The 16046-nt window shown below is 43.0% G+C and overlaps 2 protein-coding genes across 2 annotated transcripts; both read left to right on the top strand.

Moving 5' to 3' along the window:
• The first annotated feature begins 2367 nt into the window (after positions 1-2367).
• LOC113434918 (heat shock protein beta-11-like) lies at positions 2368-3917 on the top strand. The gene has a single exon (XM_026698404.2). The coding sequence runs from the start codon at positions 2612-2614 to the stop codon at positions 3152-3154; it is 543 nt and encodes a 180-aa protein (XP_026554189.1). The 5' UTR covers positions 2368-2611; the 3' UTR covers positions 3155-3917.
• A 7934-nt stretch (positions 3918-11851) lies between these two features.
• On the top strand, positions 11852-12957 carry LOC113435282 (heat shock protein 30C-like). The gene has a single exon (XM_026699001.2). The coding sequence runs from the start codon at positions 12196-12198 to the stop codon at positions 12817-12819; it is 624 nt and encodes a 207-aa protein (XP_026554786.1). The 5' UTR covers positions 11852-12195; the 3' UTR covers positions 12820-12957.
• The last annotated feature ends 3089 nt before the right edge of the window (positions 12958-16046 follow it).

The raw sequence follows: 16046 nt of genomic DNA, 5'->3' as shown, positions 1-16046 counted from the left end.
ACAAGACAAAGAGACAACAATGGTGGAGGGAGATGGAACCTTGATAGCCTCACTTGGCCAACAAGGTCTAAAGATACAATTGGTTGTCATCCATGTACTGACGCTACCAAACTCCAAACTGGCAGATAACTTCACTCAACAGCTTCAAATAGAAATCGAAAAGGAAGGGAGAGAGAATAGAACCCTATGGCACCCCACAAGTGAGGGGCCTAGGGGATGATCCCTGCCCAGCAACCGACACCAACTAGAAGGAAGAGAACCACTATAAAACGTTGCCTAACTTCCAATGTCACTTGGGAGATTTAAGCTATTTTCTACACCCTTCGTAGCTCTTTCTGTTCTTATTTATTTATTTTTTATTTTATTTTTGTCAATTGCTTACAAGATAATAGGTATAAGTAAAAACATAGTTATGAATACATGGATACATATAAGAAAAATAAAAAATATATAAAAGAAACAATAGGACAGGGACAGTAGGCACGATTGGTGCGCTTATGCACGCCCCCTACAGACCTCTTAGGAAAGGGGTGAGGTCAATAGTAGACAGTCTAAGGTTAAAGTTTTTGGGGTTTGGGGAAAAAAACCCCAGAGTCAGGTAGAGTATTCCAGACATTGACCACTCTGTTGCTGAAGTCATATTTCCTGCAATCAAGTTTGGTGCGATTAACCTTGAGTTTGTATCTCTTGTGTTGTTATGGTTGAAGCTGATGTATTCATTGACTGGTAGGACATTGCAGTGTATGATTTTATATACTATACTTAGATCAGACCGAAGGCGGCATAGTTCTAGATTTTTTAGGTCTACAATTTCAAGTCTGGTAGCATAAGGTATTCTGCAATGAGTAGAGGAGTGGAGAATTCTTCTTGTGAAATATTTCTGGACTTTCTCAACTGTGTTAATTTGTCTGGTCCCAACGCAGCCAAATGTCATCACTGGAAAGAAATGAAATATACATTTTGTGGTTTAAGCAGCTACTTACCTGGGCTGACTAGGTTCACTTACTGTGCAAACCTGGGGTTAGTGAAGTGCACTTTAGTGAATAAGTCCCATCTGATACATCATATTAAGCAGTACAGCACACTTTACGAAATGCAATGGGTACACAAATCACACTAAGTTACCCGTCCGCTCCCACTCATGACTGTATGACTGTAACCTTGTTGCTTGTATCCTAACAATTTTTACTGACTGTTTCCTAGTATGATTTGATTCCTTATTTGTGCCCTATGACTATTATTAAGTGTTGTACCTCGTGATTCTTGACTCTTGACGAATGTATCTTTTTTTTATGTACACTGAGAGCATTTGCACCAAGACAAATTCCTTGGGTGTCCAGTCAATCACACTTGACCAATAAAGAATTCTATTCTGTTCTGGTTCTGGTTCTGGTTCTGGTTCTATTCTATTCTTCTATTATTTCTATTCTATTCGTTATGATTCTTGACTCTTGGTGAATGTATCTTTTCTTTTATGTACATTGGGAGCATTTGCACTGAAGACCAATTCCTTGTGTATCCAATCACACTTGGCCAATAAAGAATTCTATCTATCTATCTAGTTAATCCTGGTAGTGGAATAAGCCACCATTATCTGTAATTACACAATATATTCAGCGCTTAAGTGTGGTTTACAGGATACAGAGGACAAAATCACAAAAGAAATCACACGGTGGCTAAATGTACTACAGGTAGCCCTTGACCTACAACTGTTTGTTTAGTGACTATTCAAAGTTACAGCGGCACTGAAAAAAGTGACTTAAGACCATTTTTCACGCTTATGACCACTGCAGCATCCCCATGGTCATCTGATCAACATTTGGATACTTGGCAACTGGTTCATATATTCATGACGGTTGCAGTGTCCCAGGGGGTCATGTTATCCCCTTTTGCAACTTTCTGACAAGCAAAGTCAGTGGGGAAACCAGATTCACTTAACAACCGTGTTACTAACTTAACAACAGCCGTGACTCACTTAACAAATGTGGCAAGAAAGGAAATAAACTGGGGCAAAACTCCCTGAGGAACATAAATTTGGGGCTTAATTGTGGTTAAATTGAGAACTATATGGACTGTCACAATCCTAACATTCTGCTAATATTTAATTTGGAGTCCATGAAATAATATAATGTTTATTAGCTAGCCATTTCTTCTTCTTTTGTGATATAATCAGTCTCTATGCCTAAGGAAAAATGTTAAGCCTGAGGAAAACTAGATTAGTTTATAAAGGCCTCCGTTCTTAAGCATCGTGCCTGGGTGTTTACCGGCAGCAGCTGTTCCTGGCTTAGTTTGCATTACTCCATATTCTATTTTGGACAGAGTGAGAGCGAAAGTTATCCTAATTATAAACCAGGCACAGGCCAAACAAATGAGGCCAGCGCGGAAAATTGGGTGAGGTTGTCTCATGGTACCAGTTTGGGTGGCTGAGTAATTTTCATGAAATGCCCAAGGGATGAGTTAAATTCTTTACTGTGGGGAAGCATCACATCAAAAATATTCCAGCGAGGTGAGAATTTGAATAAAAGGGAGCTGAATCCTAGAGGCTGAGCATACAGCAGCTCTCAGCATACAGAGACACACCGGGCTCAGCTTATTCAGAAGAGAGACCAAGATGCTGTGCAGACTGCACCTCACAGGCCCTCAGAACTCCCTGCGAAGCCGAGGTTTATGGCCCCGGACCGGTTCACTCTTTGAGGAGCTGGAGCGTGAGATGGACTCTATGTGGGAGCTCCTGACCAGCAACTGGCGGCCCGCAGCCAGCAGCATGGTCAGTCATGAAACCATCCACAGCTTGGAGACCCCAAGCGCCAATGACACCTTTGCAGTGACTCAAGATATGGCTGGATTTGACCCCCAGGAACTGGTGGTGAAGCTGGTAGGGGAGAAAGTGGTTCTAACGGGCAGGAAAGCCAGCGAGATGCCCAACGGACCATTCCGCTACGAGCTCTTCCGGAGGGCGTGGGACGTGCCCCAGAGCGTGGACCGAGATCAGCTCAGTTGCTCCATCTCCAGCGACGGACAGCTCCGCATCGAAGGTCCTGTGACGGAAGCGGCCATGAGGACGGTGCCCATTGCGGTCAACCGAGTGAGAAACGAACCTCAACCAGCAGCTGAAGAATCCACACCCACAGAAAACAGCCGGGCTCAAGGATGAAGGAGGCTGGATGAAAGAGACTTTTTAAAAACTGCATTGCTGGAAAGCATGAAGAAATGTGCACTGCTAATAAATATTTTAGATATGGAATTATAAGATCTGGAGGATAATCAATTCTCAAATGAACTTGGGGGGGGGGAGAAGTGGGTAGCAAGTTGGAGAGAATTATTTCATTTACTAGAATTCTCATGGAAAGAATTTGTGATGTAGAATAATTAAAGGTGGGATAAAGTGATGTGAACAAGTTGGTAAAAGGGTTTGATTCTCAGTCCAATATTTATATTTTTGCTGCTCAGTTAAAATATTGCCAGCTTTTCTTTTCTTTTCTAAAAACAGATTTTTATTAGCTTTGTAAACAGTTTTACTTCCTGAATCAATCAGTCCCAACGTCTAAGCATTCAATTTAATTTGCTTTTGGGATAAGAACCTGATAAGAACATCTTTTCAGAAAGAGGATGGGAAGAAGTAGAAAAGTGGTTTATTTTAGTTAACGAGAAAAAAAATCAGAAGTGTCCCATTTCTTTGGCCCAACATCCTTCCTTTGCCAATATAGACAATACAGTACTGGAGCAGTTAGCAAAATGGATAACATTTCCCTGAAGGGTAAATTGAGAAGTAGATTTATACCACAAATTTGAATCTAGCTCTCAGATGAATATTGGAGAATGTCTGAATGTAAAGTGGGGACTCTCTGTATGTTTAAGCAGGACTTTGTTCTAGGGGGAATCCATTTCCTGAAAAAGCAAATACATAAATATATATATTTCTCTTTTTTGTTGTACTCATTTCTCAGCCTCAGTGTTCCTCATCTGTAACACGGGAATATCAAATTAAGGCATTTGACTAGGTGTTCCTCCAGGTATTCTGGTCAGTTTTATTTTTAGAATTTGAATCCTTGCCCTGTAGAAACTCAAACATTAAGCACTCTTAAAACTGTAAGATGAGTGATAGGGCTGACTCACTCCTTTATACAAGAGGTAACCACCACAAGAAAAGATAAACTAGCCACCTCAAATTCCACAGCCCTTTTCTTAAGTACAATAGCTAACAGGAACTAAAATTATTCAGCACAATTGAGCAATGATTTTTTTCAACATGTATAATCTTTTTCTTACATAGCACACTAGCTCCTTTTCCGATCTTTCATAATACATGCATTTGAATTCTAAAATCCCAATGAAATATTCCACAGCTTCAGCAAGCATGAAACTTGTCCACATAAATAACCATTATAAGTTTCATATTAGCCAGGAACTCGTAAACGTAGCTGCTGAAAATTTAAGGTTTTTTACATTCAGAACAGAATTAGGCTAATAGGATCTTCTCAGTGGTGGCCCCTCTGTGCTTCCAAAATTAGGTGAAAACTGACTTTGAAAGGGACTATTTTGGTGGGGATTAACAGATTAACAGAGTTGGAAAGGATCTTGTAGGTCATCTAGTCCAACCCTCCGCCCAAGCAGGAGATGTTAGGTTTCCTTTCACGATTTACTTCAGCATCCCCATGGTCATGCAATCAAAATTCTGATGCTTGGCAATTGACTCATATTTATGACGGTTGCAATGTTCCCCTGGTCATATGATCACCTTTTGCGACCTTCTAACATGCAGTCAGTGGGAAAGCCAGATTCAATAATTAACAACTGTGTTACTAACTTAACAACTCAGTGATTCACTTAACAACTGCGGCAAGAAAGATCCTGTCTAACAACAGAAATTCTGGCATCAATTATGACCATAAGTGGAGGATTGACTGTACCAGTAATTACTTAATCCAATTAATAACATTCCACAATCTTTGATCAGGTGATGATGAAGGGAATCTGTAATTCAGATATCTGGAGGAATACATCATGTTTAGGAATTTTCTGCTTGGAGAACCTGCATGTCTGTATTACAAAAGCTAGGGTTTTAACACCTTATAACATCAAAATAAGCAAAAAAAAATAGTAAGAGAACACCTGTCTGATCTTGATGAACACAAATCATCGGGGCCCAATGGATTACATCCCAGAGTTTTAAAGGAGCTAGCAGAGGTCATCTCAGAACCACTGCACCATATCTTTCAAAAATCCTGCAGCACCAGGGAACTACCGGAGGACTGGAAAAGAGCTGATGTGGTTCCCATCTTCAAAAAAGGGGGAAAAAACAGACCCAGGAAACTATAGACCAATCAGCCTAACATCAATACCTGGGAAGATACTGGAAAAGATAATAAAAAAACAGATCTGCCAACATCTAGAAACAAGTAAAGTAATAACTAGCAATCAGCATGGATTTGTTAAGAACAGATCATGCCAAACCAATCTTATTTCATTCTTCAACATAGTGACGAAATTAGTAGACCAGCAAAATACTGTGGACATAATATATTTAGATTTCAGCAAGGCACTGGACAAAGTAGACCACAACCTACTTCTTAGTAAGCTAGAAAAAAGGGGAATAGATAGCATCACCACCAGAGGGACTCGCAACTGGCTGACAAACCGTACTTAACAAGTTAGTCCTTAATGCCTCTAAGTCTACATGGAGGGAAGTAAGCAGTGGGGTGCCACAAGGTTCTGTCTTAGGCCCAGTACTCTTCAATATCCATTAACGACTTAGATGAGGGAATAGAAGAGGAACTTATCAAATTTGCAGATGATACTAAGCTGGCAGGAATAGCTAACATCCAAGAAGATAGGCTCGAGATCCACATGGATCTCGACAGACTAGAACATTGGGCCGTATCTAACAAAATGAAATTCAATGTAGAGAAAAGTAAAGTCCTTCACTTAGGCAAGAAAAACCAAAAGTACACATATAGACTGGGTGAAACCAGGCTCAAGAGCAGTAACTGTGAGAGGGATCATGGAGTCTTAGTGGACAACCAGCTAAATATGAGCCAGCTGTGTGCAGCAGCAGCCAAAAAAGCTAATATAATCCTAAATTGCATTAACAGAGGGATGCAATTGAGATCAAGTGAGGTAGTAATAAGACCATACCTAGAGAACTGCATTCAGTTTTGGTCACCACACATAACAAAGATGTTGAGACTCAAGAAAAAGTGCAGAGAAGAGCAACCATGATGATTAGAGGACTGGAGACTAAGGCATATGAAGAACGGTTACAGGAGCTGAGCCGGCTAGTCTAGTGAAGAGAAGGACCAGGGGAAACATGATAGCAGTCTTCCAATATTTGAGGGGCTGCCACAGGGAGGAAGGAGTCAAGGTATTTTCTAAAGCACCCTAAAGCTAGGCAAGGAATAAATGGATGGAAACTAAACAAGAAGAGATTCAACCTGGAAATAAGGAGAAACTTTCTGACAATGAGAACAATCAACCGATGGAACTGCTTGCCCTCAGAAGTTGTGGGAGCGCCATCACTTGAGATCTTCAAGAAGAGATTGGACTCCCATCTGTCAGAAATGGTGTAGGGTCTCCCGTTTGGGCAGGGGGTTGGACTAGATGACCTATAAGGTCCCTTCCAACTTTGATTATCTGTTATCTGTTACAGACTGTCCTGCTAGTGATAAATATAGGTTGTCCTTAATTCACAACTGTAATTGATCCCAGAATTATCGTTGTTAAGTCATAGTGGTCATTCAGCAGATAATCACGATCGACCTGTTAGAAATTAAAACCCACCCCTCTCCTAGGAAAACGAAATATTTTAGGATATACTAAAAAGGCAGAATATTTCCCCTAAAAAGAAAAGTAGAAACTCAGAGAGGCAGAAACTCAGCCCCTCCCCCTGCTAATGGACCATTACTCTGGCCTAGGCCAGTCTATTTTACATAACAAAGACCTACTCCAGATAGAACTATAATAGGAATTGCCCAAAGCCCTTTCATTACATCATCATCCAGCAAGGCTCAACCAAGCCTGGGACTCAAGACAGCCTACAGAGTTGCCCCTGCATGGCCCCATGGGAGTCTGACAACCAATCAGAATACAAGCTCAAATTCAAATCCCAACAGAGGGTATAAATCCAAGGGACTTTCAGCATCTCAGCCCTTCTTTCTTCACCCAAGTCAGGTGATCCTGTCCACCATTAAACCATCTTTCCAAGCAGTCACCATGTTTCCAGTGTCTTTCTTCCCCACTTGGAACTGAACCCAGAGGGACATTTCTTCCAACAGACCGATTTTACAATCTTTTTTGTGGCGGTCATTAAATGAACACTCACTACTGAACATGGCGATTTTTAAATAAACTTGTTTTCTCCAAATGGTCTCCCCGCCCCCCTAGAAACCAGAAATAAATGCTGGAAGCCCTTTTTTAAAAGCTGAAAATCAGTCATGTGACTGCAGAACACCCATAGGTGCGAGCCTATTGCCAAGCCCAGAAAATATGATCATGTAACCATGAAGGGTGGGAGAGGTAGCTTTTGGAACGTTGAAATCAGGTCATAAATATCTCTGGGAAGGTCCATGTAATTTCAAACATTAAGTGAGGATTATCTGTAATTCTAGTATTATCTCCAATGTAAATGGATCGGTTTAAGAACGCTCAGAGGCTGTTTGGGATTGTGTTCAATTCTATAACCTGCCATGAGTTTAAATTATTTAATTTTTTTAGCAACTTCGCCACCTGGTGGAAATTGAGAAAAAAGACATACACAAAATCACTCCTACTGTTACCTGGAAACAGGCCAAGATTCCTGAATGATGCAACAGAGTGTAAGAGATTCCAGCACTTTCTCCCTCTGCCTAGCTTTCTCCAGATAACTCAAAACCTCAATTTGATATTAGCCACCAAAAAATTAGAAAATAGCTATTTAATGCCTGCTATGGGCATGTTTTATTCACTATGAAAAGCCAACCAACTGGGGCTTAATTAAACAACCACTAGGCAGATATTAATTAAATTATACAGCCATGTATCTCATCACTGTGACACTGGGTGGCATATGGAGTTAAAAATCTCCCCCTCCTAAAATATAAAAACCCAACCCCAAAATAACCACAAAAATAATTAAAACAATGCTAGGGAAATGAGCATAAAAATTAAACAGATAAATAAAAATTTAAAAACAATAAAACTGTTACAACATAAAAAGTATGATCTGTAGGAGTGCGCCGTTCATTTCATTAAAAATACAACCATTTAGCAGGCTCTCCAACAATGTCACCAGATTCCCCAGGCCAGATGGAAAACCGACAGCTTGAGATTCTTCCGGAAGGTTGTTTTGTCTCTATTGTTTTGCAAGTCCACTGAGAGCTTTTCTACCGGAGATTAATTCCTTGTGTGTCTGACCAACTTGGCCAAGTGTTCTGTTCTGTTCTGTTCTATTCTATGGCAAATGAGGTTGGGTCCAATCTGACCTCAGGGGGATAATGTTTTTAAGAGTGGGCACTGCAACAGAAAATATTCTCCTCCTAGTTCCATCAGATAATACCCCTTTGTAGACACAACCTGCAACATGCCATTTCTGCTAGACCTGATGGAACATATGAATTTAATTGGGACGAGGCTGTCCCTCAAATAATGCTGAGTATTGTCATGATTTCTTTAACAAGGCCCTAATTGGCTGGGTCCAGACAACACATTAGACACCAACTATGATTTAGAAATCTTATCACTGAGTGCCATTACCTACATTTTGTCTGTAAGCATCCTGAATGGCCTGCCTTCTATAAAAACTAGCCATTAGGAAGAGTGGTGAGCATGTTAAAGGTAGTTTCTTCTTCCCTTCTTCCTGTTCCCTTCTTCCTTCTTCCTGAGAGCCACTTTGGTCTAGTAGTGGTTAAGGTAGCAGGCTAGAAAGTGGGTGCCTGTGAATTCTAGTCCTGCCTTAGGCACAAAGCCTGCTGGATGACTTTGGGCTAGTCACTCTCTCTCAGCCCTAGAAGGAAGCAATGGTGGGCCACTTCTCTTGCCCAGAAAACTGCAGGGACTTGTCCAGAAAGTCACCAGGACCCGGAGAACAGGCAAATCCCACCTTTGACTGGCCCCGCCCCCATCTATTCTCTGCCTCCCGAGTCCCAGCTGATCTGCTGGGTCTTCTTTTGTTGCCCTGCACAGGAGAACGGAGCTGGAAAGCAGGTTGGTGGGGAGGGAATGGGGATTTTACAGTAAACTTCCTCTGGAGTGGGGTGGAAATGGGGATTTTCTTTCCCCTGCCATGTCCACCAAGCCATACCACACCCACCAAGCTACGCCCACAGAACTGGTAGTAAAAAAATTTGAATATCACCACTTCCCCCAGTCTGCGAACGGCCACCGGTCGGTGGTGTGCCAGAAACTGGTCTCCACAAGCGAGCAAAACCCCATCCACAGACACGCGGGGTGCAGGCAGCCCACAAAATCATGCCCACTCCGGTCTGCAGAAAAGCTTTTCTCACAGAACTGGCCCCTGGTACCCAAAAGTTTGGGAGCCTCTGGACTATAACCTCCACACACAAACCAACACACATGCTCTTCTCTGTTGGCTGTATAGAACTTATAGGAGGCTTGAATTCTAAACTTGTACCCCAAAATAATCTTGAGGGGTACATCCTCCACCATGCAGAGCACTGTTTTTTACACATTTCATGCTTTGACACAGGATGATCCAAGACTGCAGTTGGGGGAGGTGGGGGGGAGTTTCATATTCACCATGGACTCCTTTACTGACAGATTTGATCCAGCAGGATGTAGGACTTCATGCAAAAATCTTAGTTTTATTATACTGTGGTGTTAAAGCAAAGGCTGCTCTAGACTCTCTGAATTTGTATTCCAGGTTCAACTATCACACGTACTGAAAACTTTCTGACCACACAAAGTAGGCATCTCTTTCCATCTGCCCAGATTGGATTTTGAATTGGATGTGCTTCCAATGTCGTAAACTGAAAATGGATAAGCCAGGCATTATGGAACAGGAAATGTGTGCAGACAGGGTGACATATTACAATTGATCTTCTCCCCTTAAGCAGCAAAAAGCAGCCACACACAGTCTGGAGGCATTAAAGGTTCCCTTGTATGGAGATAAGGACCACCCCATTTGAGAGCACGCCACTAAAATTAGGCAGCAAAATGGCCCATTTTCACACAGGTCATTTTGCCTTGTCTGTCTGAAAATTTGGAAGGTCATCCTGGGGGAAATGGGGAAAAAAAATCAAGAAAGTCCAGTTGCCTTTGGGAAAAGCACCTTTGGGACAATCATGACCTAGATGACTGAGGATCTCCATAAGGGGGAAAAAACAGTTAAAATTATGGCAGCAAAAATAAGCATGGACTGTTTTTTCTTCTTCTTTCGCAGTGATTTTAAAGATGGGGAGAAAGTCTCTCCAAGGCTTTCTAATCCTTAAATCCACCTGTTTCTATGATAGGATTTGCTTGTCTCTCCAGAAGCCAAATTAAGATTTCAGAGCTTTGCTCATCTCAGTTTAAAGTCTTTGCAGTTAATAGTTACCAATCTCTGCGCACAGAAAGAATCTGTGGGAAGAAATATCCATCTGATTCAGTTCCAAGCCAGGAGAAAGACACTGGAGACACGGAGGTGATTGGAAAGATGGTTTAATGATGAAGCAGAACCCCGTGGGTTCTGGGCAGCTGACCACATGGAGTTGAGAGTGCGGGATTTTTATATCTTCTCTTGGGCTTTGCACTTGAGCTTCCTGTTCCTGTGCAAGAACATGTATTCTATTGTCAGACTCCCATGGGGCTGTGTAGGGGTTATGTAGGGATCATAGCTGGCTCTATAGACAAAGTACAAATCCTAGGTGTTTGCCTTAGCTAAGTTTGGTTGAAGTTTCTAAGGGTGATGCAATGAAGGGCCTTTTGACAATTCCTACTGTGGCTGAGGGCTAGTCCTATACCTTTGTTCAGATCTTCGGATCTTTTCTTTTGTGTACACTGAGAGTATTTGCACCAAGACAAATTCCTTGTGTGTCCAATCACACTTAGCCAATAAAGAATTCTATTAGTGCAGGGAATTTCAAAATATCCTGTCTTGAATGGATTTCTTCCTGCAGTATTTGCTTTGCCTATGAATAGAGCAACCTAGATATTTGGCTTCTTCCAATAATTCTTTATCTCTTAAGTGCTGACATCTGCTGAGGATTAATAAGAAAAGTGGGGGCTGCTTTCTCCCTAAAAACAAACAAACATGTTTCTCCATTTCTTATCCAGGGACATATAATTCTGCCTTTTTAAATATTTATCAAAATATTTCATTCTTCCAGGAGAGGGGTGGGTGCTAAGTTTCTACCAGTCTTAATTTCTCATCCCCCACGCTTCTAGGGTGAAGGGAAGTCTTCATGCCCAGTTTTCTTCTTTAGCATCCTGTCAAAAAAAGTGATGCCGACTCTTCTCCATTGTACAAAATGTCTGAAAAAGAGCCAGGTTTTGAAACAGAAGCCCTAGTGACCACTGTGTTTTCCTGGACTCCCATCCCCCAAAGCAGGAGGCCAGCTCCTGGCAATAACAACTCTGTAGTTATATCCTCAAACCCCTACTCCTTTAACCTCAAACTATCCACTATTGACCTCACCCCATTACTAAGAGGTCTGTAAGGGGCGTGCATAAGTGCACCATCGTGCCTCCTGTCCCTGTCCTATTGTCCCCATTTAATCGTACCTATTTCCTGTATTCTTACTCCTGTTTATACTTATATCTATTATTTTGAGAGCGATTGACAAATCAATCAATCAAAAAATATGGATACCGCCAGACTTGGGGAGAGCCGTTGGTACCTTTGCAGGTATGTGTGAATACCGACTGAGCAGCCTTGTCTAGGACAAGCTGGATTTTTCTGGAAGCTGCTGGAGCACAAACACGTCTAGCCTACTCTGCCCTTCGGGGCGGATTAAGGACCAAGCGGGGCTGGCACGAATTTCACTCTTCCTTCTAGGCGCCTCTGGAGTCGCCGCCGGATTTCCAGATTTGTTTGGAAACGTCTTGCACGCTGTTGCGTCATAAAAAAAAACCCAACAACAACCAAGGCCACGCTGCTTCACCGCGAGGGGGCGTGGCCTTCGGGGACTATAAAAGGCGGCCCGGCCTGCCCGGCCTGTCAGAAACTTGACAGAGCGGGTTGGTGGAAGGTTGTTTTGTTTTGGGAGCTTTTGCTGCGCTGCCACCATGGCGAGCTACTCTCGCGTCCTGCTCCGGATGCTCCCTCTGCGGCGTTGGCCTCTGCCCGGCCTGGGCCCCATCTGGCTCAGCGAGCCGCAGCCGGCGTGCAGGCCCCTGTGGCCGGCCAACCCCAGCTTCGTGGACCGCGTGATGGCCGACATGGAGAGGCAGTTCCAAGAGATGGAGAAGATGAGCCGCGCCTTCTTCCAGGCGACGCCGCTGCCTTTCGGAGGGGAGCGCGAAAGCCACAAGGAAGCCTCGGAGGAGAACGCCTGCCCGGCCGAGGGTAAAAACCATTACCGCTTCTCGGTGGACGTGGCCGGCTTTACTCCCGAGGAGATGACGGTGAACCTGGAGGGGAGGAAAGTGACGGTGACCGCCAAGCGCCAAAGGGAGAGCCAGAGCAAAGACCGCGGCTACTGGGTGGAGCATCAAGAGCTGCGCCGGGAAACCCTCCTGCCTCCTGATGTGGACCTTCAGGCCATCGCTTGCTCTCTGAATCCGGATGGGCAGCTGTGCATCGAGGCCCCGCGCCTGGCCGAATCCGAGCCCGCGCAACACACCATCCCCATCGATGTGAAAGCAGCCGATCCGAGTCCCGGCGGGGAAGACAAGCCCAAGGAGCAGTGATCGTGTGGATGATGTTCCTGACACGCACATAGAATCGCCCTATATGAAAATGAGCAGGCTCAGCTGCTCCCTTTAGGAAAATAAAAAAAAAAGGCTCTGCGGCCTTTCCTTGTCTACAATAAAGCCTCTTTCAATTTACCCGTGGACGTTATTTCTGAATGTTGTGTTCTGTGGGTCTGACAACCAACTGGTATAAACTTAAGATTTCAGAGGATGATGATGTGCTGAAAAAGACTGTATTAAACGGAGTGGGTGGGAATGGAGGTTGTCTTCTACTGTGCAAACAGCAAGTTGAATTCTTAAATGATGGGTAAAAGTATGACTGACTAAATGTGGGTGTCCTGTATGACAAAAAAAAGTGGACATTGTATTTATTTTTAAAGAATAAACTTATTTTTAAAACACCTGACTGCCTGAAACCAGATTCTTAAGTGGCTTACAGGATATTTTTAAAAAGGGAACAGGTTAAAAGGTGAAAGTGTTTAAAATAGTAACTTAAGAACATGAAACAGGAATTGTAATAAGTGGCATCCCTCTGTGCAGTTAATTCCATGGAAATTAAATCCTGTAGAAACATTTTCACCTGGAAGGCTGTGAGGAAGGGAAGGAGCTAATATGAAAGTTGCATTGTCTTGTGTTTGGAACTTTGCATTATTCTGAATGGAAAAGTTACTCACTTGCTCAAACCTCATGCAGGGACTCCTACAGCTGTATTATGGGCTATGTTAACAGTTTGCTATGTTGGTAGTCTTTTGATACTGTCCATTGCAGTGGTGGGATTCAAAAAATTTTACTACCAGTTCTGTGGGCATGGCTTGGTGGGTGTGGCAGGGGAAGGATATTGGTGATATCCTTCCCCTGCCAGTCAGAGATGGTATTTGCCAGTTCTCTGAACTACTCAAAATTTCCACTACTGGTCTCCAGAACTGGTCAGAACCTGCTGAATACCACCTCTGGTCCATGGGGTTTTCTTGACAAGGGTAAAGGAGTAGATTGCCAGGAGAAAGGGACAGCAGAGAACGAGATGGTTAGATAGTATCAACTCAATGACCATGATTTTGGGCAAACTCTGTCTGAGCCAGTGGAGGACGGTGGGCTGGGGGTGCTAGAGTCCCTGAGGTCAGGAAGTGTTGGACACAACTTGGGAGGAACCACTAACATTGTTCAATCCCTAATAAAATCAAGCTGGTCCTGCCATCAGGGACTAGCTGTTGGGAGGACAATACAGAAATGGCCAGTTGACCAATGAACAAGTAGTCCTCCTTTAATGGCCATCCTGTTTAGCGATCATTTGCAGTTACGATGGTGGAGAAAAAGTGACCAATTAATTCTCACATTTACAATTTGCAGGTCTGCTCAGCAAAGAAAACAGAGTTGCAGTTTCACAGTGATGGCTTCACCTAACAGTTGTCAGTTTCAATTGTAGTTGCTAAGCGAGCACTGCCTAGAGCAGGGGTGTCAAACTCACGTCATCATGTGTCATATCGTGACTTTTTTCCCCTTTGCTAAACGGGGGGGGTGGGCATGGCCAGCGAGCGATGCATCTGGCTCCTGGGCCGTGAGTTTGACAGCCCTGACCTAGAGTTTACAAGTAGACTTACTTGACTTACATCACTCTTGTGACCAGAACTTTCATTGCTAAGTAAGATGGTTGCTGAGTGAGTTGCAACTGATTTTGCAATCACTGTAATTAATGAACCATGCAGTCATAAAGCAAATCTGGCTACCCCCACTGATTGCTTGTTGGAAACCAGCTGGGAAGGTCACAAATTGTGATCACATGACCCTCTCAAGATGCTGCTAGCGTTGTAAATACATGCCAGTTGCCAAATTTTGATCATGTGACTGTATGATAACCAGTCATCAATTTTCAGTGCCATTTGTAACTTCAAATGGTCACTAAACAAATAGTTGTAAATCAAGGTCTAGCTGTGTTTTAAAATATGGAAAATACTAACGATTATCTGTAGCTCGGGTATTAGGATGAGGGTGAAGGTTCGTTCTCCGAGCTATAGATATTCACCACTATTTTCCATATAATGGAAACCAACCCACAAGTTCGGAGAATGAACCTTCGCCCTCAGTATAGAAAATGTCGCACCTGGATCCTCATTCAAAGGCAGGAAGGTCATTTACGGCAGATGCTCGAGGATGTCAGGAGAACAAATTGTGACTATATAGGAGCATCTTCTTGGATCGGTATTGAAGAAGAGGTAGACTGCCAGTAAGGTTCTACTAGGTGTGTTAAGCTTAAACGGCCCTTTGGGAATTTTTGTGTAGGTTTGTTTAATCTTGCAATTCTGCCAAGAATATGGGAACACGGGGGAATTTATCTGCTACACTGTCTTTAGGTTCCAGTCTTGACAGACATTTGTGGGCTTCTGATAACATAATTTCAAAGGAGTCTTTGCTTTCTTAAGCAAAAAAATAAATTTTAACAGGATACTGAAAGGGAGCTCCAAGTTACTACCCCCATTTAAATTGCACTTTTTATTTTGCCTATTTCAAGAAAAGACTTAAAACCCCAACTCCCAACCAAGATGGGGGGTGGGAATGAGTGCAGGCAGGTCAGCACACATATGCCAATGTTGAAATAAGTGTGCATAAAGACGCCTCCCCACCCATTGCCCATGTGGTGTTTGAGGGGGCAAAATAGCTTCCGCTTGCTTTGGGCTGCTCTAAATATATCAGTTGTAACTTACTTCATCCCAAAGCGAAACTGAATAAATGCTTCCTGATAAGTCAGTTTCCTGAGTGGGCTAGAGGCATCTGATCCGGTAGGACACCTATATTTATAGACATTTTCAGGTGTTTCTGAGGTAACCTAACTATATTTGTGTATCACCTGATTGAGAAAAGCTTTTATATCTGTTTCCTGGGAGGGTGGGTAGTAAAAGTTTACTATAACCTACAAGGTGATTGTTTGCCTTATGGCAGGGGTTGGGAATTATATAGCCCTTTTAAAACTTGTGGACTTCAGCTCCCAGAATTCCTGAGCCAGTATGGCTTAGCATGGCTCAGCATGGCTGGCTCAGGAATTCTGGGAGTTGAAGTCCACAAGTTATAAAAAGGGCCATAGTTCCCCCACCCCTGCCTTATGGGAACAGGTGTAAATCTCTGCTTAGAAGATGAGTCTTGTGGGAATTCCACAATGATGCTCATTAATTTGTGGGATCTGCTACCAAAATACAGGATAGTGGCTTAGTTAGCTTTCAAGAGGGAGGGAG

The sequence above is a fragment of the Pseudonaja textilis genome, chromosome 1, assembly GCF_049901715.1.
Source record: "Pseudonaja textilis isolate UNSWEBS1 chromosome 1, rPseTex1.2, whole genome shotgun sequence".
NCBI classification, from domain to species: Eukaryota; Metazoa; Chordata; class Lepidosauria; order Squamata; family Elapidae; genus Pseudonaja; species Pseudonaja textilis.
The sequence above is the reverse complement of the archived record's forward strand: the minus strand, read 5'-3'. Positions and strand labels throughout refer to the sequence as shown.